This window comes from Acinonyx jubatus, chromosome E1 (assembly GCF_027475565.1).
Source record: "Acinonyx jubatus isolate Ajub_Pintada_27869175 chromosome E1, VMU_Ajub_asm_v1.0, whole genome shotgun sequence".
NCBI lineage: Eukaryota > Metazoa > Chordata > Mammalia > Carnivora > Felidae > Acinonyx > Acinonyx jubatus.
In genome coordinates, this window is record NC_069397.1 from 44,995,332 (window position 1) to 45,017,679 (window position 22,348).

At 55.8% G+C, this 22,348-nt stretch overlaps 1 protein-coding gene across 2 annotated transcripts; it reads left to right on the plus strand.

The window, feature by feature from the left end:
- Positions 1-23: 23 nt before the first annotated feature.
- Positions 24-22,348, plus strand: KCNH6 (potassium voltage-gated channel subfamily H member 6). Of its 2 annotated transcripts, XM_015076366.3 has the most exons (13): positions 24-296; positions 1,110-1,340; positions 6,428-6,589; positions 6,692-6,897; positions 10,246-10,671; positions 11,892-12,291; positions 13,336-13,535; positions 13,719-13,971; positions 17,099-17,292; positions 18,819-18,903; positions 19,468-19,636; positions 20,353-20,539; positions 20,819-22,348. In XM_015076366.3, exons 1-13 carry the CDS (start codon positions 221-223, stop codon positions 21,101-21,103), a joined length of 2,874 nt encoding a protein of 957 aa, XP_014931852.3. In that variant the 5' UTR covers positions 24-220; the 3' UTR covers positions 21,104-22,348. The 2 variants fall into 2 exon arrangements, with proteins under 2 accessions (XP_014931852.3, XP_053068117.1); XM_053212142.1 differs by having other exon boundaries at positions 13,336-13,971.

Genomic DNA, 22,348 nt, shown 5'->3' on the forward strand with positions numbered 1-22,348 from the left:
CGGGGCGGGAGCAGAGGGAGTGAGGTACGGCCGCGGTCGGTCAGGGAGGGCTGTGCAGGGCAGGGGAGGGTAGACGCAGGCGGGCAGGCAGGGCACGGAGCCCCGCGACCCTCCCCGGAGGAGGCACCCACCCGGAACTGGACGCCGCTGAGCCCGAAGACAGACGGAGACGCAGGGAGCCGGGGCACTGGTGGCTCCAGGGAGAGGCCGCGGCCAAAAGATGCCTGTCCGCAGGGGCCACGTCGCGCCCCAAAACACGTACCTGGACACCATCATCCGCAAGTTCGAGGGCCAGAGTGAGTCTATGCGTTGAGGTGGGGGGAACGATCTGAAGTCCTGGTTCTGTGGCAGGAGTGGCGGGACCCCTTTACTTACTTCAAATGGAGCGGGGCGGGGGGGGGGGGGGGGAGCGGGGTACTGATGCTGAATGCTCTAATGTCCCCGGACACCTTCTGTTCCAGCGATTTCCACTTGCTTCAATACCACTCTCTCTTTTGAAGCAGGAGGGGCAGACTGCAGCCCCACCCTCCTCCCCTGAGTTGATTTCTTGGTACCCCAAGCGCTGACTTCCCCTTCTATCACTGTCCTTCTTCCTCCTCCTGACATCCCCCCCACCCCCACACACTTCCTCCAGAAGTTTCCTTGACTCCCTCCTTTTTGCCTCTTGGGTGTAACCACTCTAATCTTTCTAAGAGCTCTCTTCAGGCCTGGGGCCTATCTGGTCACATCCCTACTCCTTCTTCCTGACTCCCTGCGCTGACTCCAGGAAGCCTTGGGCCTCTTTCCTCCTTCACTGACCCCATTACTGCCCTGGTCTCCCCACCATCCCCAGGCCTGACTCCCCCTCCCCAACTTCTCTGGTCACTGTTCTGATCCCCTATCCGAACCACCCCCCCTCATTACTTTCAAAGTCCCATGACCTTCCCCCCTTGACTCTAGCCACCTAGGTCTTCCCACCCCCACCAGACCTCACTTCTCCTCTACCTCATTCTGGTCACTCCTCTGCTCCCCCATCTAGACACCCCCTCACCGCTGTCAAGAATCCCTATGATCTTTCCCTCCCTGCTGCCCAATCTTGGTTGCCATGGGCTTCCCACATCCCACCCCAGGTCGGAAGTTCCTGATCGCCAATGCTCAGATGGAGAACTGTGCCATCATTTACTGCAACGACGGCTTCTGTGAACTCTTTGGCTACTCCCGAGTGGAGGTGATGCAGCGACCGTGCACCTGTGACTTCCTCACAGGCCCCAATACCCCACGCAGTGCCATGTCCCGTCTAGCGCAGGCCCTACTGGGGACAGAGGAGTGCAAGGTGGACATCCTCTACTACCGCAAAGATGGTGAGGCTCCCTTGGGCCATGGGTTCTGCAAGGCAGACTCTGTCCTTCTCTTGTTCAGCCAGAGTGGCCAACTGGGAGGCCACTGACCCAGGGACCAAAGGGCTGGGACAAATCCTGTCTCCTCTCTGTTCCTCAGTTTCCTCATCTGCAGGAGGAAGCAATGGGCATTGATTTCAGTGCCTTCTGAGGTCCTTTTCAGAAGCTGGAGACCAGACTGACTCACTGACTGGTCCTCACCCCAGGCAGGGCCTCCCGCTCCACCATCCCTCCCCCATGTCCCCAGTCTCCTGGCCGCCCACTCTGTCACTGTCAGCCCCAGCTGTCAGGCAGCTGGAACGAAAATTAACCTTTCCTCATCTCCGTCTGCTCTGGGGATTAGGGGAGGAGTCACCCCCTCAAGGCCTCTGTGGGCAGTCAAGGCTTGGGTGCTGCTGACTGGGAAACAGTAGACCCGGCTCACTCAGCCCCAGATCCTTAGAGAGATAGGTCCTGCAGTTTGTCCTGACCCAGAGGTTCATCCAGTTTGGGATGTCACTGCCAGCCCATGTTTATCGCAAGCAGAACAGAACCATGGGGCAGGGGCTGAGAACAGAGCTCTGCAGCCCTTTAAGACCTTCCCCCTAGGACCTCAGAGACAGTGGGCAGGAAGGAAGGGAGAGATGAGTGGGAACTAGGATCCTGAAATTCCCTTGGAAATCACTTGGATTAATGCCCCCCTCAACCTGGTTCTGCATTAGAATTACCTGGGGCATGTTTTCCAAAACACACCTTCCCTAGAGAGAGGCTGACTCAGAGGTGTGAGTTGAGGCCAAAGCAGGTGCATTTGGAAAAATCTCCTGGGCGGTTCTGATGTTCTGCCAAATTTAGGAACCACTGGCTTAGATAAATCCCTTCATTTCATGGATGAAGAAACCAAGGCCCAAGAAAAAAGGAGGGAGTTGCCCAAGATCCTACTGCTGGGATCCAACCTGGGGCCAGAACCCAAGTCTGGATTTTTTTTTTACTCGAGATATTTGTTCTCTGTAATACCGAGAGGGGAAAAAGGACCCCAACTGCCTCTACTCCAACCGCAGAACATCTGGAAAAGGCAGGCATGAGGGCCATCTGAGTATAGACAAAGGGCATGTTCCTTTGGATTGGGACTGAAGGGTACTGACAGCCTGGGTTCCAAGGGCCTGGGGTGTGTATGGAGCATGAATGTAAGTGTGAACATGAGTGCGCATGCGAGTGTGTGTGTGTGTGTGTGTTTGCGTTTAAGGGCTTCCAGGGTGCTTCATGGGCAGATCCTAGCTGTCCCCCTAGATGTCTACTGCTGCTACCAACCAAACAGATGCAGGGGTAGTGATTAGGGGACTAGGAAGAATCTGGCTAACTTTGGTAGCACTCACAGGGTTAATGAAGTCAGAATATTTTTAAAAGCTGTGACCTCACCTCCTCACATCATTTCAGGGAGGAGGTGACAGTCAGGGGAGTGAGAAGGGTCCTCAGGGAACAGGATGGGACCGCAGGAAATGGGGGGAGGGGGAGAGACAACAGTTCCTTGTCTTTGACCCCAGAGCTTTACCTGGGCCCTAGAGTGGTATATAGGCTCTTCTCAGATTCCCGGGGACATCAGATCAGGTCTCTTAGGGTCTCTACAGCACACTGCGTGTTCCTGGGCAGGGGGCAAAGATCAAGACCAAGTATCAGCCCTCTGAGATCAGGACTCAGGTTTTCAGAACACTGCTGGCATCCTCCAGCTATCAGAAGAGACCCCAGGACCCAGTCTTGGAGGCTGGCCCTCAGTGAAAATGGAACATTACCACATACCTGATGCCCCCAGTCTACCCCACCCAACCCTAAGCCCTTCTCTGTCCTGTTACCCAAGCCTTTGACTACGTGGACTTGCCCGAGTTTGGCCTGAAACCCAGAAAAAAAGAGCTTCTTGGCCTGCATTACCCTAAGGAAACGATGTGGTACCCAGATAACTTATGTTCACCTTATGGTCCAATCTGACCACATGATTCTTTTTTATCATATTCACATATATCCTTTAGTCCTGCTGACTGGCATCCTAATGGTGATTTCTTCCCTACTCAAGTCAATATCTCTTCCTACTCCCTCCCCCTGACTCCAGCGAGGTGGAAAAGGGTCCTGAACAGAACTCTAGCTGGTTTATTTATAATCCTCTTTTCCTCTAAAAGGGTAATCCACTGACAGTTCTCCAAGTCAAAATGAAAGGTCTGTGTCCATTTATCTCCACATTATACAGCTGCACAAAATTGGACTCAAAGAAGCCAGGGCACTTGGCAAAATTATCGCATGAGATAGGGCTCAGAGACCCCTGAGAACCTGGATCTTCCTCCATCTGCCTTTACTAGGAAAAGTAAGAGCCTAACAGATAAGGAGGAATGGGGATGGTCACAAGACTGGAGCTAATGAGAGTCTGGAGGGAGGGATGGAGAGCACTACATCTCTCCCACCTCTACCCCTGCCCCCACTGGGCACTTACCAGAGGAGCCCAGCCCTGCCTGCCTTGTCAGGTCCTCTTCCCCACACCAGAGAGTTTCCTAATCTCCAAGCCACACTAGAGGATGCCTGGGGCTCCTCCAATCCTCAGCTCTCAATGAGGAGGAGAGGGCAAGGGCTTAGGTTAGAGGCCTCCAATGTTTTCCACATACTTACCCATGAATACCAGAAGCACCAAGCAGGAGGCTGCCCTCACCAGCCACCCTCTTAGTGGCAGCATTCTGTAGCACCAGCTCCTCCTTGAAGGCTCACTGCAACCCTGGGTGGTGTGGGCATAAAGAGATGGGGGTGATAGACAGCAAGGAGACTGTGCAGAACAGGGGCAAGGGCTGGGAGGGGGAGTGGGTTGGAACAATGAGAAACTGAAGGAAGGAGCAATCCAAAAGGCAGAGAAGAGCAGAGAGAAGGACTATGAACCAGGGGGCAGACAAATCTGCTGCACTTGGTCAGAGAAGAGGTGGGCACTGGGAGGAGCCCTTGGAAGGGAGAACAAGGCAGAGACTGTGGCTCCTCCTCCAGCAATGGGACAAGAGCACAGGGACACTGCCATTCCTGGGCACAACTGGGGTGACACACTCACCCACTTCTGGTCACCCAGACACAGTTACTTGTGAGCAAGGACAGCCTAGGGATGGGGGGAAAGGATGCTCTGAACTTGCCAAATCCTCACAGCCTCCTGCCTCTGCCCACCCTACAGGCAGCAAGATTGAAAGCTGGGCATGGCGTGCCACGCACAGCTCCCATGTAGCCCTCACTGCTATGATGGGTCTTTGGTCTGTTCCCAGCCTCAGTTTTCCAAAGATAGCATCAGTGGGTCAGTCCAGCCACTTGAAGATGGGGCCTTCACAGCCCCCAGCAGCATAGAGAGCCTAGAGGCCTTGATCCTCTGCCCAGTGCTGCCTTCTCTCTGCCCTCTGCCAGGCAAAATCTCTGTAGTGCCAGAGAGTGAAGAGACAATCTGGCCTTGGGGGAGTGTCTCAGACCACCAGCCAAGGAGACTTCCTGGCTAGGTCCCTGTGTCCAAGCCCCTCCATGTCCCCGGCTGACAAGAGTACCCAGTTCTGGTCTGGGCCGCAGAGCCTAGAGCACTGTGAGCCCAGGAGTGGTCACAGAGGCAGGTGGGTGGCCTCTCCTCAGTGTGGATGTCTCCCCCGGGGCCCAGTGCAGCAGCTGGCAGATGGCTGCTTGGTGCCTGGGAGTCCAGGAATCTGATCCAGGAGATTCCTGCTCCCGGAGAGGAAGGTGGGAGGGAGGATGAGGGCAGCTCGGCTGCACTGATAGTAGAGGAGGCGCTTTGGGGGATGAGCAATTCTAACGGACCCCAAAGTAGCAATGTTCCTGCCAACCGGCCTCCCACCCACTCACATTTATACATTCTTTTATTCACTCACTCAACAAACAACACCTGGGACAGGTGCTGACCCCTCAAAAATGAGACAGATGCAAACCTGCCCTTGAAGGGATGGCAGCTCCGCCTTCTGATTTGCATATTTACTTGAGGCCCCTGCCCCTTAGTATTTTGCCCATTGGGCCTGATACCCACCAACAATTTGAGCTCAGGGACGTGGGACCACTGGGTACCATGGAGAGGGGGCTTATGGGACATCCACCTACCCACTCAGCCCATAGGCTGGGCTCTGGGGGTGTGTGGCTGACTTAGCTTTGATTTGTCCCACCCACCTATGTGGATGGGAGACCCCAAAGCTAAGAAAGAGGAACAGTGGTCAATGGCTAGGTCTAAGCTGCCCAAGAGGGCGGGAGAGTGGGTCCTGGCCTGCCCCCACCCTGCCATCTCTCTCCCTCTCCAGACCCCAGGTCACTGCCCTGCTTGCTCCCCAGTCCCAGCATCTCTGCCTAGGGACCCCGAGTGCCTTTGAGTCCTGGGGCAGCAGCCTGGCCTTCACTCCAGTGTCCTCATCCTGGACCAGTCCCTTCCCTTGCCCCAGCTGTTGTGTGCTGAGAGCTGTTGTGTGCTTGGAACCCCACTCCATGTCCCCTTCCAGCACCAGCCAGTCAGTTTCTCAGAACCCCAGGCTCTGCAGAATGGGGGTCTATATCTGCCCCCTGAGGACCCTCTAGCCACCACTATGGATCTTGAGGCCTAAAGTGCCAACTGACTCAGGACACAGCACTTAGTGTGTTCTCAACAGCGAGTTCCTTCCAGCAAGGGGCGTGGGCGGCATCTTTGTGGGACAGGAATATGGGAGCTGAACCCAGGGTCGGCCAGAGCTACGTGGGGGTAGAATGCCCGACCTCACCTCCCCACTTAATCCACCCCATCTGCTCAGCTTTAATTACAACAGAAGCAAACCTCAAGGTTAAGCCCTGAGCTGAGGGCTGAGTGTGGACTTGGGCCCGATGCTACATTATCTCCTAATGAGCAGCTAAGCTGCTCTCCCCACCTCTGGCCTGGGGGTAGGACACCTGCTAGACAGCATCACCAACCCTCTGCCCAATAGTCCAGGCCTCCTCACCCCGTGGCTGCCCTTGACCTCAACCCAGCCCCCTCCCTGGCTTCCCCTAGCAAGGTTACTGCCGGAGAAGATCCTTTCTGTGACCCCTCCCGTTGGTGTTTGCAGCCTCCAGCTTCCGATGCCTGGTGGACGTGGTACCTGTGAAGAACGAGGATGGAGCCGTTATCATGTTCATCCTCAACTTCGAGGATCTGGCCCAGCTCCTGGCCAAGAGCGAGCGCCGCAGCCTGTCCCAGTGCCTGCTGTCCCAGAGCTTCCTGGGCTCCGGTAAGGTGGGGTGCAGGTAGTGGTGGGAGGGGTGAATGGGGGCCCCCAGTGGGGCAGCTGGTCCCCTGGCCTGGGCTGCTCTGACCCTGGGCCTGGTTTCAGAGGGCTCTCATGGCAGGCCAGGTGCACAGGGTCCTGGCACAGGCAGGGTCAAGTACAGGACCATCAGCCAGATCCCGCAGTTCACACTCAACTTCGTGGAGTTCAACCTGGAGAAGCATCGCTCGGGCTCCACGACAGAGATTGAGATCATCGCACCACACAAGGTGGTGGAGCGGACCCAGAACGTCACCGAGAAGGTCACCCAGGTGCGGGCCACAGGGCAGGGTGGGCGGGGCTGTGCTGGGCCTTGAAGGTCCCTTCTCAGGCTTGGGGTCTGGGCTCCTCTGGGGCTGGCAGTGGCAGAGGCAGTCAGCTTGGCCAGTCCCCAGTGGTCTGGTCTGAGCCCCAGGCCTCCTGTCCTGCTGGGGTCTGATTTCTTAGACCTAAAGGCCTACCCTGAGGCCACCATCCAGGTAGTGGAGCATGAGGAGGTCAGAGTCAGCAGGGCCTGTGAATAGTGCCACATCTTAGGTCTGGAGGAGCCTGGGATGGGGGAATACACAGGCCACCATGGGGGCCTCTCCAAGGCTCTGCCAGTCACAGAGAAGGAGAAGCGGAGAGAAGTGTCAGCACCACTCTGAGAGGGAAAGAGGAGGAAGGATGGAGGGAGGCCCCAGCCCTACTCCTGCCCCTGTTCCCCCACCTCCCAACACAGAGCAGGAGCCTCCTACAATCCAAGCAGAGGGGAGATGGCCCTGGAATCTTTAGCTCTCTTTGAGCAGCTTCCTGGAGATCAGGCCCTGAATGCCTCCCTCCCCTTCAGCCCCTCCTTGGCCAGCCCAAGGCAAACCTCCCTGGGTTCTCTGTTTCAGCTGACCCCCATGTCCCTTTGCATGGGGCCTGAGGCTCCAATCCCCACCTAACCATCCTAGAGGGAAATGCAAAAGCCCTGCCTGAGGTTCAGATGACCAGAGTCCTGACACTGACTTGCTGTGTGACCTTGGACAAGGGACCTTGTGCCCTTTCTGGGTCCCAGAGCTCTCATGTGCAGAGAATTGGACCTTTTGACATTCTTTTGACATTGAGTAGTACGGTCCCCAGGAGGCATCAAGAGGGGCTAGGCCAGGGCTGAGCAAGGAAGTATAGGTCATGGGGGGCAGGGAGGGCCTGCACCCAAATTTCTGGGAGGCTTTGGCTTCACGAGGGATGGGAGCAGTTCTTTCTCCTCCCTGCCCCCTTTTGCCTGAATCACAGCCTGTGAGGGAGCAGGTGGGATGGAAACTCCCTGTGACCCAGCCCCTCCCCACACTCAGAACCCTGGAGAAGGAAGTACCACAAGCTGCAGGGCCAGGCCCGCAGAGGTCAGGCAGGGTGGCCCAGTGGCCCAACCATGAGGGACTCCACCTGGCCACTCACCTCAGGGCTCTCAAGTTGGCACAGGGGTTATGGGGGCTGGTAGACTGGAGAGCCGCCCATGAAGACTGACAGGCCTGGCTGGGGACTGTGGTCCCTGCCCCACCCAACCCACTGCTCCTATCCTGCCCCCCCCCACCCCGCCCCAACTAGTCTTGGCTTTACTCACTCCCCTATATGGGCCCTAAGGTGGGAGAGGCGTCTGACAGAGCTCAGGGGAGGGAGCTGGCAGGGACCCAGAGCAGAAGAGTCACTCTGGCCTCAACCAGGGCTCAGAGGGCTGGGACCTCATACCTGAGTTCCTACATCCTGAGGACCCTGCAGCTCTGGGCAACACTGGGAACTGTCCTCATGCTGGCTTCAGAGGCAGTGGGGAAGTATGGAGTCTGTGTGATGGGGAGATGACACCTCTGTCTGGGGGCCTAAGGAAGTGTACATACTCTTGTCACCCACCCCCGACCTTCTGAATCTGTGCTGCCTTGGGACAAGCCCTATGCTTTGCTGTTCCGTCTTGGTGTGGTCTTGAGCAGCCAGGGAAGGAGAGGAGTGGCTTAACGACCCAAGCTCTCAATGCACATTCAGCTCAGTTGACTGAGGTCATTCCCTTCAGCTGAGCCTCCATGTGGACTAAGGTGAGAGGTGAGAGGAGGCTTCCTGAGAGGCAGAATAGGAGCTCAGGCCTGAAGGCGGAGCAGAGGGTCACTGTAGGGTGGGGACACTGTGACCCCTTCTTGGGATTTAGATGGCTAATCAGGAACCCACAAGGTGAAAACAGCCCTTTGATGGATCTTCCTTATGGTGACATCATCTGTTAATTGGTCTCGTTTGCAAGGTCAGAACCTTATATTGCAGATTTTCTCAAGCCAGAGCCATCTGCCAGTGCCTATCCGGCGGTGGTGGAGGGGTCAGTGGGACACCCCTCAGGTTCCATCCTTGTTGGGGCAGTGCCTGACACAGGATGAGCAGGGAGGAAGAATCCTCATAGATCAGCACGTGCCTTGGAGATGTGCCATCTCATTTAATCACGATGCTAAGGAGTTGGTTGTCCTTTGCTATCCATTTTGCTGATGAGGGAACTAAGGCACATAGAGGCCATAAAATTTGCCCTGAGACTTAGAGCAATGTCAGACCTGAGATCAACCTGGGAGGCCTGGCTTCAAAACGCATGCCCTTCTTGATGCCCCAGCTGTTTCTTGTGATGGGTAGCTGGGTAGAGCTTGGGTCTGTTGGGCTGGGCCTGGTGACCCTACGTTGACCATAAGCTCCGAGACAGGGTTGGGAGGGGCAGAGCAGAGGGGGCTCAGCTGAAAGTAATGATCAAAACCCTCTTGGGGGAGGCTGGGTGGCTCTGTTGCTTGAGTGTCCAACTCTTGATTTCTGCTTGGGTCATGGTCCCAGGGTTGTGGGGTCAAGCCCTGCGTTGAGCATGGAGTTTGCTTGGGATTCTCTCTCTCTTTGCCCTTCTCCTCTGCTCATGCTCTCTCTCTCTCTCTCTCTCTCTCTCTCTCTCTCTCTCAAGCTCTCACTCTCTCTCTCTCTCATACAAACCCCCCTTGGACATGCGCAAAATAGTCGGACCTCCCTGGTGCCCAGGAACTGTCAAAGGCTCAGATTAGCTACATGCCCCCAAGTTTGACTCTTTCCATGAAGGCTTTGCAAGTGGGCCCCAAGGAGGGTCCTCGCTGGTCTAGGCTCCACAAGGTCTTCAGGAATGAAGAGGCTATTCTGGGAGTGACTTGTTCCCATCAGGAATCTTGGCCACTGGGAACCTCCCAAACCCACCAAAGAGGATCGGACCCCTAGCTACCCCCTCAATTTAGGCTCTTCTCTGGAACATGACCACAAATGACCCTGAGCCTAAATCCCCCTCCCTCCCCTCACCCCTCCCCTAGCCCTGTCTCCACTCGAGGATGGCTGTTTGTGAGGGAATTGGTGAGCTTTGAACCTGGGGTCACTATGCAACAGAGCTGCACCCCTCCTCTTGTAGCCCACTTCCTCCCAATACACCTGTCCCCTTATGAGTTTGCCTCATACACACTCTATCCCATCTTTGCTTCATCCCCTCTGTCCTCCACAGCCCTCTTCACCTACCCTCTCCTACAGCCTCCTTCCCAGGCCTCACCCCTAAGTCTTCATCCCTCCCAGGCCTGTCTCACTAGCAGTGGACACCCTGCTGACTGCCCTATGGCCCCCACCCCCAGGTTCTGTCCCTGGGCGCGGACGTGCTGCCGGAGTACAAGCTGCAGGCACCACGCATCCACCGCGGGACCCTCCTGCACTATAGCCCCTTCAAGGCCGTGTGGGACTGGCTCATCCTGCTGCTGGTCATCTACACAGCCATCTTCACGCCCTACTCGGCCGCTTTCCTGCTCAGCGACCAGGATGAATCTCAACGCATGGACTGTGGCTACACCTGCAGTCCACTCACTGTGGTGGACCTCATCGTAGACATCATGTTCGTTGTGGACATTGTCATCAACTTCCGCACCACCTACGTCAACACCAATGACGAGGTGGTCAGTCACCCTCGCCGCATTGCCATCCACTACTTCAAGGGCTGGTTCCTCATTGACATGGTGGCTGCCATCCCATTTGACCTTCTCATCTTCCGCACCGGCTCTGATGAGGTGAGCAAACCCCATTCAGGCCATCTGCTGTGGCCGTCCCCTGTGCCCCAGCCCTCGGGCCTCCCAGCCCCATAGCCCTGGCATGAGAGTATCTGGTATGGGGTGCCTTTGCCAAAGCAGGAGGAGGTGGGAAGGCGGCCTAGGACATGTGTCATCTCCCAGCCCTGGAGAATGATCAGCCAAGGCTGTGCCCTAGGCCTGGATGCCCTCCCTATGCTCCAGAATTCTGCCCCTTCTGGGATGGGCAGCCACGCCACATGCCCTCATGCTGGCTTCTACTTACCCTGGAGTTGGAAAGGGAAGCTATGGGCTGCTCCCACAAGGCAGCCTGACCCCCCTCTCACCCCCTGACCCTCCACTATGCCCACTGGCTCCCCATAGCTGACATGAAGGTATTTGCAGGCTCTTATTTGCAGGCTCTTCTCATAGCTTCTAGTCCCCCCTTTTGCCCCACCTCCTTGGAATGAACTTTCCATTCTGTTCCAGTCACCCTCCACCAACAGCCTGTCCAGCTGGAGTAGAGGTATCCATCATGACTCCCTGCTCCCACACCCACCCTTTGCCAGCCTCACCTGCCAGCCTCACCCTTCCACACAGAAGCCAGGACCAGTTCAAGATCACTCATCTGACACTGTCTGCAGAACATTCCATGGCTCCCCGATGGCTTGGAATAAAACTAAGCTCATTTGGGACCTTGAGGCCCGTGGGAGCAGCCCGTGCACACCTTCCAGGCTCATTCCTCATCACTCCACCATCTTCTGCTATGCACTCCAGGCAGCAGCACTGCACTTGGTTTTCCATGTGGGCTGTGCTATTTCACACCCCCATGCCTTGCTTGGCTCATTCTGTTCCCTGTGCCTAGAATGCCTTTCACTCTCCCTCCTGTCCGCCTGCAGACTCAGCCTCATCACTCAAGATTTAGCTCATGTGTCACCTCTTCTATGAAGTCTCCCCTACCCTGCACCTGCAGAATTGATCTCCCTTTTCTCTTCACTCCCCTGGACTTCTGTCCTAGCAACTATAACACTGTTTTGAGCTTTAGGCTGAATGCTCCTTAAGGTCCTGCACTGTGCTTCACCGGCCAAGAGCCCAGAGCAGGTTCTCCATAAGTGTTTGTTGAATGACTGTGTGACCATATGCCCAAGTACACAAGTGTAGTCCTAAGTGCAGCCTTTCAAGGGCTGACCCTTGGCCCCATGGCCCCCTTCCTGCCCCGCCAGACCACAACCCTGATCGGGCTGCTGAAAACGGCGAGGTTGCTGCGGCTGGTGCGTGTGGCACGGAAGCTGGACCGCTACTCTGAGTATGGAGCGGCCGTGCTTTTCCTGCTCATGTGCACCTTCGCACTCATTGCACACTGGCTCGCCTGCATCTGGTATGCCATCGGCAACGTGGAGCGGCCCTACCTGGAGCCCAAGATCGGCTGGCTGGACAGCCTGGGCGCCCAGCTTGGCAAGCGCTACAACGGCAGCGACCCGGCCTCTGGCCCCTCAGTGCAGGACAAGTATGTCACCGCCCTGTACTTCACCTTCAGCAGCCTTACCAGCGTGGGCTTCGGCAATGTCTCCCCCAACACCAACTCTGAGAAGGTCTTCTCTATCTGCGTCATGCTCATCGGCTGTGAGTGGCCCCTCATGCCTGGGCCTGACCCATGGCATTCAAGTTTCAGTTTTGTAATGAGCCATAATACAGTAACATTGGGTGCAATGGGCAAATACTAAGCACAGAGCACAGTGAAATTTTGCATAGGTGCCCCTACCATGCATGAAACTTAACACCCTTACAAGCCCTTGCTATGTGCCAGGGACCAGGACCAGCTTACATGATTTGCAGGGCCCAGAACAAAATGAAAATGTAGGGCCGTTTATTTAAAAAGTCTGAAAGATTTCAAGAATGGTGACAGCAGAGCATGGAACCGAGCAGGGCCCTTCTTAGCACAGGTCACACACTGGGAAGCCAACTGCCCTGTCAGGCACTTTTCTAAGTGCCTATCAAAGGTGCACATTTTGTTTTCATCACTACCCTATGGGGGCTATATTACAAGCCCAGTTTACAGACCAAGAACCTGAAGGTCCTAATTTTCCAGGGGTTACACAGAGACCCAATTTCATCCCAGGGGGCCAGCTCCTCTGGCTGTGTATGTTCCCAGGCTCTGCACTGTGTTGCCTGCTTCCTAAGACACTGGGTCTAGGAACACAAGAGGCAGTGTGGAAGTTTACACGTAGATTAAGTTGTCATGTTCAGAGTATTTAGAGATGTGAAAGCCCAGAGAAACAAAAACAACGAGAAGAAAAAAATGGGTGAAAACAGAGACCAAGAGTTTTCCCTTTATTATGCTTTTCTACAACCTGAAGGAGAAAACAAATCTGCACTAAAAAAAAAAAAAAAAAAAAAATCATTGCCCTAGTTCTCAGGAGTTTGGCCTCTGGGCCCAGCAAGATGCCAAGAGACACAGGACAGAGGGAGGACGGCAGGAAGCCCGGGGCCTTTGTCCCTCATGTGCCCTGGCGCTGTTTTGGGCACTTCTGACTTGGCCCTAGACAGAGGGGCCCCTGATCAGAGGACTCCTAGGGAGAAGGAGGCGTGGAGCATGCCCTGGGGTGCGATGGCCTGGTGGGGGTGTGGAGGAGCTCATTCCCTGCACCCCCCGCTGCCTCACTCCAGCCCTCATGTACGCCAGCATCTTTGGCAACGTGTCTGCCATCATCCAGCGTCTGTACTCCGGCACTGCCCGCTACCACACGCAGATGCTGCGAGTCAAGGAGTTCATCCGCTTCCACCAGATCCCCAACCCGCTGCGGCAGCGCCTGGAAGAGTACTTCCAGCACGCCTGGTCCTACACCAACGGCATTGACATGAACGCGGTGAGAGCCCGCCGCCCTGCCTCGGGTGGGGCAGGCGATCCAGCTCCAGTCCCAGCTCTGGCTAAGTGTCCCAGGGGAGGCCAAGGACCCGCGGGCACAGGGCGTCCCCAGACCCCTCCCCACCCCGTTCCCCCAGCCCCAAGCCCAGCTGCACTACCCTGGACGCGGCCGCCCCCCTCGCAGGTGCTGAAGGGCTTCCCTGAGTGCCTGCAGGCCGACATCTGCCTGCACCTGCACCGTGCGCTGCTGCAGCACTGCCCAGCCTTCCGCGGCGCCAGCAAGGGCTGCCTGCGCGCGCTGGCAGTCAAGTTCAAGACCACGCACGCACCGCCTGGGGACACGCTGGTGCACCTCGGCGATGTGCTCTCCACGCTCTACTTCATCTCCCGAGGTTCCATCGAGATCTTGCGTGACGATGTGGTCGTGGCCATCCTAGGTGGGTCAGGCAGGAAGGGCCAGACCGGTAGGGTGGGTGTAGTGGAACTAGCCATGTCCTGCCTGGACTACTCCATTCCTAATGATGATGGTGGCACCTTTTACCGGCCTGCCATGTAAGCATGAGCAACAGAGAGCTTTACGCCCAGCTCACCGGATCCTTAAAACAAACCCCTACCATAGGTTCCATTTTCCTGATAGGGGAGTAGAGGCTCAGAGAGGTCATATTGGCAAGCGGCCAAACAGGGATTCAAGGGCTATGCGTCTAACTCCGAAGTCCAGGAAGGCTCTTACCTTCTTCCACTTTTGGGGAGCTCAGTGTGAGAGGGCAAAGGTTTGGCTTGGGTGGAGGGAGGACCCCAAGCCCATTCACTGCAGCTACAGGGACAGCTGGACACTTTGCAGGAATGAGATGAGCATTGGACAGGGGACAGATTTGGGGCCCACACGGCCTCTGCCACTTACCAACCATGTGACCTTGGGCAGGTTACTTCACCACTCTGAGATGATTCTCATCTTCCTTGCCTTCTCCCTGATGTTAGCCCACCCCAAGACCCTGATCGGGATGTCAGCCTCTCCCTCCTTTGGTCTCTGTGGCTGGGCTCTCCTCCAACCCCACTGGACAGCACCCCCCCCCTCCCCGCCCAGTTCCTCTGTTTAGTCCTCTCCCTTTGGCCTGCCCTCGACTAGTGTTCACCAAGTGTGGGCTCTGCTTTCTTTTCTTCACCCTCCACCCTCTCCTGAACTACCTCCTTGCTCCCATGCTCTCAGCCTCATATATGCCACAGGCCCCCCAGAGCTCTGTTCTGACCCCAATCTCTCCTTAGAACAGAATATTCCATTCCTTCCTGGGTAAAGCCACCCTATATTCCACAGACAGACCAAACAACATGTCTCAGTCTGAAATCATTATCTTTCCCCAGAAGCTGCTCCTTCAGAATCTCCATCACTGTTGAACCATCCATTGCTGGGGCTAGAGACCTGGGAGTCAACCAAGGGAGCACTCTTCTCCTTTCCTGCCCCACCCCCACCATGCAGGCAGCCACAGACTCCTGTTTGTTCCCCTCATTAATACCTCTGTGTCCTACACCTGTCTCCCACCCTACACCTGTCTCCTTGTCCCTGCCTGGCTCCATCCCTCACCATGTCCTTCCTTTTCCTGTGTGCCTGAATCTGGACTACACCCATAGCTCATCTTCGATCTTCTGCCAGTGACCTGAAATTCACATCTGCACATACTCCTCCTCTGCTCAAAATCTTCCCATGGCTCCCCATGACTCCTAAGACCCATGTAAACCCCTGATGACAGCATGCATAGTCCTCCCCAGTCTGGCCACCCTAAATCCTGCCACCCTCCCCCGGTACTTCACGCTCCAGCCATACAAACTACTTCTAGTTCTCTATTGCCATCCCTGTCACACCTCCCTGCCTTTGCACGTGCTGCCACTCTGCCTGGAACACCTGCCTGGAAGACCCCAGTCATCCTTCAAGGCTGGGCTCAAGACAGGGGTTCCTCTGTGAGACCTTCCCTCACTTCCAGCCTACCTTAGAAGTTTCATCCACATGAGAAGGACAATAATTCTATTTAATAATTAAGAAGCCAGTCCATTTTAAGTTTCAGTTAGAGACCTGAAATCCTCTTATTTTGTCCTGAGTGGAAATGAACATTAGATCATAATCCTTCATCTACTGGATAACCATCATTTTATAATGTTGCCCAGATTTTGTGCTTATGGGTTTCATATGTGACTCTGGTGAGTCCCTTCCCTCTCTGGGCCTCAGTCCCCCTCCTCTGTGAATGACCTTTGATCCTGTTCTCGTGGGCAACAGGTCTTGGCTTCCATCCATCATTGTCCATGCAAACCATTAGCGCTTCTGGTTGGTATCGCCAGGCTGAGGGGCTGGACTTTCCTGTGGGGGAGTGGACGTCAAAGCAATCATGGTCCCTGGTACCCCGGCCCTAGGCTCTCTGCCAGCCAGCTCTGACCACACAGCTGTTTCTTCTGCTCTGATGGCCTTCCTGCTGGGGGCCCAGCCAGCCTCATCGGCACAACCCAGCCCCCACTTCACTTCCTCTGTACGCCCCTCCTCCTTGCCCCTACCACTCCTGGTAGCCCCTCCCCCGTCCTCAGCCCCTTACTTCTTGGTTCTCCCTATTCTAAGTCTCTATAGATCATCTGTAAACTAATTGGTTGCTTATGTGCCTGCCTTGTAGGGATTTGGGGCTCCTTGTGGGTGGGACAGCATCTTATTCATGCCCATTCACTGTGGCCAGCACAGTGGCCCTGACACCAGGAGGGCCCAATATCTTTGCCACATGCCCCAAGTATCACCAGCCTATGTCTACCCTGGCACATCCGTCTGTCCCAATGCGTTGTATCAATCTGCCTGGTGCCTCTTGCTATTTGAGGCATTTTCTCAAGCATCACGTCTGTGCCTCTGGACAGTCCAGTGGGGCAAGACAGATACAGTTATACTTATTTTAGAGATAAGAACACTGGGGTCCAGAAAGTGGAAGTGACTTTCTCAGGCGTGCTCTGCCAGGGCCATGCTGGTTATGTGGCCCCACAGTAGGGAGTGGGAACACAAAGAGACAGAGGCCTCAGGCCTTGCCCTGGGGGAGCTGGGTGCCCCTGGCCCTGGGTTCCCTGCCCTCTTGCAGTACCACCAGGCTGAGGAGAGAGGAAAAGTTTGAGCAGGGACCTTTAGTGTCTCTTCCTGCCCACTGTCTCCTGGAGTTGGGGAGCAGGGGGGTGGATAGGGGCAGTGCCACAAACCATGGAAAATAGGAGGGGGGCTCTGACAGAGGGTGGTCCTAGGAGGCCAGAAGATTGAGGCAAGGGACCCACATGTTGGGAGGGTATGTGGCCTCTGCAGAGCTCAGAGAACAAAGGAAAGGCAGCTTTTGCATCCAACTCCCACCCCCTGACCCCCGGCCAGCACATCCAACCTTGTCCCTAGAGCTTGATCCCTGAGCACCAAGCCAAAGCCTGGCAGGATCCCTGAGGTTGGGGGTGGGGTGGGGTGGGGTGGGGAGGAGTTCACGGCCAAGGGGCCCTCAGGGAGGCTCTTTAGAAGAGAGCTTGGAGCCAGACCCTGGAGAGACCCCCTGCCCCTCTGGCTGGCAGGAAAGAACGACATCTTTGGGGAGCCCATTAGCCTTCATGCCCGGCCTGGCAAGTCCAGTGCAGATGTGCGGGCCCTGACCTACTGTGACCTGCACAAGATCCAGCGGGCAGACCTGCTGGAGGTGCTGGACATGTACCCTGCGTTTGCAGACAGCTTCTGGAGTAAGCTGGAAGTCACCTTCAACCTGCGGGACGTGAGTCTGGGCTGGGTGGGCCAGGGTGGGTAGGGGTCCTCGGCCAGCTGGTAATGGGGAGTGGAGGCTGCTGAGCACTTGGCCTGCCTGGCCGGAGGGGACCCATCTGACCACCTCCCTTCCGTTCAACCCCATCCTGCGTCCTTCACCACAATTTCTTCTGTGCCTGCCACGGCCAACAAAATGCTAAGTATGATGATAGCTACCAATTATCAAGCACCAACCCCATGCTAAGCACTGGGCTTCTTGTACATGATCTCTTTTAGTCTTCACCTTGCACTTAGTGTTATTTTCCCCACTTTCCAGATGAGAAAACTAAGGGTCAGAGAGGATGACAAATTGACCAAAGCCATACCACCACATAGTCAATGGCAGAGCCAAAATGTAGACCCAAGTTTGTGCGACTCCACAACCAGGCACCCCATGGCACCAAGCTGGAAGAAGGGGTGTCTGCCATCCCTAGGTCCCAGGCGTGTAAACAAGTGGTAGAGCCTCTCCTCCTAAGCTTATCACTCAGTGGAGAAGATTATAACAACTCAGAGAAAATAAAGAGTTGCGTAGTTCAATGACCAAGGAAGTCACGAGGGTGTGTGGGGAGACCAAATGTCTGTGGAGCTCAGGGTTACCAAGGAGTGGGACAGCCGGTAAACTGGAGTGCCTGGAAGTGACTGTATGGAGGAGGGGGTTTGGAGTCAGCTAGTGGGAAGGAGGGGGCTGTTGTGCCTGGCGGGGGCAACAGTGGCGGAGGCCCCCTGGAGCTGCGCCTCCCACCCCCAGCCTCAGGAGGAGGGGCTCTGCTGGCTCAGGCCCCATGCACAGCATCTGGAGGATGATGCCGAGGCAGGTTTTCTTGCCATGGACAGCCTTCCTCACCCTGTCCCTTCTGCTAGTCTCCCCTCCCCCAGCCTCTCTTCTTCCCACCTGATCTGGTCTAGGGGACATCTTGTAAGGATGCTGCCTTGGGGGCCCTAGCCACTCGGAGCCATCAGGTGGCCCGAGTGCTCAGTGGCCAGACACCGGGCAAGAGGGATGTGGTCTCCATGGCCTGGGACATCTGTTGCCCCTGGGCATCCCACCCCTAAGTCTCATGGTGCCAAGAGGGTGGTCTGCCAAGCGTGCTGTTGAGGGTACCTCCTGGATGGATTGGGGATTCCAGACCCAGTCTCCTTGGAGGGAACTCCCCAGTAGCCCAAGCTGAGGACAGCAGCACCAGGGCATTCAGGAAAGGGAGGACTGCAAGAACACCTCCTCTGTATGCCCCCACCCCCACATCTTGCTGCTCAAGGCGGCCTCTTCCAAGACTCTGTAGGGGCATCTGCTCATCTCCAAGCCTCTGTTTGTCTCCTGCCCACCCACGCAGGAGAGAACCTGTAGGAAGCTGCCTGGAGCCTCAGGGAGAACCCGGCCACCTGTCACCACTTTCTCACCTAGTTGTCACAAGGGCCTCAGGAGGGGGTGCAGGGGAGAACAAAGAGGCCCTGTCCCAGTTTTGGTACCTGTTACTTGATGCTCTTGTTCCCCACAAGGCAGGCGGGGGTCTCCAGTCATCACCCCAACCGGCTCCAGGCAGCCAGGACCACCAAGGCTTCTTCCTCAGTGACAACCAGTCAGGTGAGCAAAGCCATCTGCCACCAGTGTCTGCCTCGCCCCAGCCTGAAGCCCCTGCCCAGCCTCCTTCCCCTTTTCATGTCCTTCCCAATTTGCCTCATCTTGGGAGAGGTCTCCCCAGCCCCTTGATGAGAGGAGAGGGGCTCCCTCTCTAGGCTCAGTGATAGAGGCCCTTGTCTCCTTCCTCCCCCTGGGTCCTCAGAGCCTGAATGGGGGCTGTCCCCCGGGGTGGATACAGGCCAGCCCAATGGGGTTTCACATAGAAGCTCCAGGGGACTCGCTGGACTGCAGCTCCTTGGACAGTGAGGCCAGGGCTAGAATGTACCCACCCAGCCAGCCCCTCCTCCCCCAAGCTGGGGTTCCAGCCCCCTTCCCAGGGCTACAGCCTTCTGGAACCTGGAAGTCCGACCTCTGTGGGGACAGGACCTTGTACTCCAGGGCACTCAGGTAAAGAGATCCACTTCTCCTAACCTGTGTTCCCAGGACAGGTAGGGGGAGAAGATGGGCTCTGGTCAGGTCTGCGGAATCAGCTAGACGGAAGCTCACTCTTCCCTTTCCCTCCTGCAGCTGCAGCCCCTTCTCTGAGCATCTCAGATGCATCTGGCCTCTGGCCTGAGTTGCTGCATCAAATGCCCCCAAGGCCAAGGGACAGCCCCCCAAACCCTCAGGGAGACCCAGACTGCTGGCCTCGGGAGCTAGGCTCCAGGCTGGAGCAGCTTCAGGCCCAGATGAACAGGTGAGTGCCCTTTGGGACCAGGATGAGCACAGCCAGCAGTGGGCTAGGCACGAGTGCCCCCTCTTGGTGGCTCAGGGACATCACACTGAGTGCCCTGCGGGTTTTAGAATGGCTAGCCCTCTTTAGTTGCAGGCCTCCCCATCCCTAAGTCACTAAGCCTGGTTCCTTGGATGGCTTGTCCTAGCAAACCGCAGAACAGGCAAGGAAGCCTTCTTAGAATAGGGGAATAACCTGGTACAGAAACAAATTCCATAGTCCCTTGGAGAGGGCATGTGGCCTGCGGATGGCAGGACCGTGGTGGTAGAGTGAGGGCTTGGGCAGTATGGTCCTGAACTCCAAACCTGGCTCTGCAACTTACCAGCAAGAGTGTGGACAAGTTACTTAAGCACTCTGAGCCTCCATCTGCCTTTTCATGAAATGGGGATAGTCAAAATACCCATATCAAAGCTTCCTTATGAGGACAAAATGATGTGTGCACAGTGCCTGGTCACTGTCATTATTGAAGTCAGGGACGTGCTAAGGGAAATTTCAGCAGGGCCTGTGGAGTGTACCAGGGAAATAGTTTCAGGTAGGTCCCAGGGTGCCATTCCATCCAGCAGGAATGGCATGCAGGCTACAAAATCCAGAGCTGCTCTCGGGACCTGAACAGCTCTCCCTTGTCTTGACCCTGACCCTGACCCTGACCCTGACCCTGACTGTGGGGTTCTGTCTGGCAGGTTGGAGTCCCGCATGTCCTCAGACCTCAGCCGCATCCTACAGCTCCTTCAGCAGCCCCTGCCCCAGGGCCACACTGGCTACATTCTAGGAGCCCCTACCTCCAATGACTTGGCCTTGTTTCCTGTGGCCTCAACCACTCAGAGTCCGGGAACTAGGCTGCCCCAGGGTGGTCTGCCCCCTGCACAGGTGAGCAAGTGAAGGGATTCCCCAGGGCCTTTCCTGGAGACAACTACACGTCTTCTTCTCACTGTGACATCAGGCCCACAGCCTCTGTGCTCTGAGAACAGCCATGGGTTCTGCTGTCCTCTTTTATGTTTTGAGTCACAGTCAAGGAGCCTGGACAGGTGGTGGAAAAGCCCAGATTGTGACTATAGACCCCACAGCTGGGGCAAGGGCAGTGGGACCCAGCTTCTGCCCGTTCCCATCCCTGAAGCTGGTGTCCTCCCCCTCTCTTGCCCTTCCCAGGTCCCAGGCTGTGGTGACTTGAACAAGTGTAGGCTGAAGCGAAAGAACTCCTCCTCCAGGGTGCCTCCCCTGGTCATGGCAACAGACAAAATTCTCACACTGTCCCTGGAACAGGAGCAGCCTGAGGGGCTTCTGTCACCCCTAGCCTCAACTCTGCATCCCCTGGAGGTACAGGGACTCATCTGTGGTTCCCGTTTTCCCTCCCTTCCTGAACGCCTTGGCCCCGTCCCTAAGCAGCTGGAGTTTCAGAGACATGGCTCAGATCCTGGGCTGGCCAGGAGTTAGAGCCACTGAACCCCAAGATAGAGATAATATGAGGGGATTGAAGGTGGGTGAAAGTTAAGGATTTAGGGGAGGCAGACAGCTGCCAAATTGGCCTCTGAAAACCATTCATTCTTCTAGTATAGCTACAAACTGCCAACCCAGGTGACCCATGATGGCATGGGTGAAGATGGTCAGGACCTTCCCAGACTCCTCCAGGGCCCTATTTAGACGGTAGGCCTCGTGGAGGGTGGGTGAGGCTCAGGGGTGGAGGTAGCTTACAGGACAGAGAGGTCGGTGAAAAAAGGAGAAGTTTCTGATCTGTGTGAGAAACTTACTCCTTACGGCTCAGAACTATACACCGCTTCATGGACCAGGACCCAAGGTTAGTGAGACCTCCTGCCAAGAGCCTGTAAACTGACTGGAGATGAAAGTGTCCTCTGTAGTGGACACATCAGAGCACAGAGTTCCAGCCCCCAGCCGCTCTGCCCCTCATGGTTCTATGATGACCTTTGGGACTCTAGCGGGCAGTGGAATGTCTCACAGCTAATAAAGTCTGCACATTTCATGTTAGACTGGGTGTGTTGCTTACCTGAGGGTCATCAGGTCCTTGACTGTGCTGTGACTCCAACAGCTGTGGTCTTCTCCAAATCCCTCTCACAAGGATTTGTGGGGGGGGGACCGGAAAGTGTTCTGCTGGGTTCAGTAGCCCCAGGAGCATGGGGCTTTTTGCCAGGCTGGGGTAAAGGGAAACAGAAAGTCTCTGACTTGGGCACCATCAAGAACCACGACACGTCCATAGTGCTCCCTCTGTGCCAAGTCCCTGCCGACTGCTCTGCAGACATTACTTCATCGAAGCCTCACAACAACCCTGTAGGGTTGGTATTATTAGCCCCATTTGAGAGATGAGAAATCAGAAGCAGAGAGAGGCTAAGAAATTCACCCAAGCATGCGGGGGACTTCTGGGGTGCTAGTACTGTTTTGCTTCCTGATCTAGGAGCTGTTTACATATGTGTATATCAGATTGTGAAAATAGGTGCATTTCTATGTGTAAGCTATACTCTGATTAAAAAGAAAAAAGAATCTTACCTAACAAAGGAAGCAATTTCTACCCAGATGGTCTGGCTTGAGAACTCTGCAGTTAACTACTCCAATGAGATGGGCTGTTGTCCAAAAAGTACCTGGCCACTGGCCTTCCGTCCTTTTTTGGTACTCCTTGAAAGAATTTTGAAAATGAATCCCCCGCCCACCACATTTTAAGGTTAACAT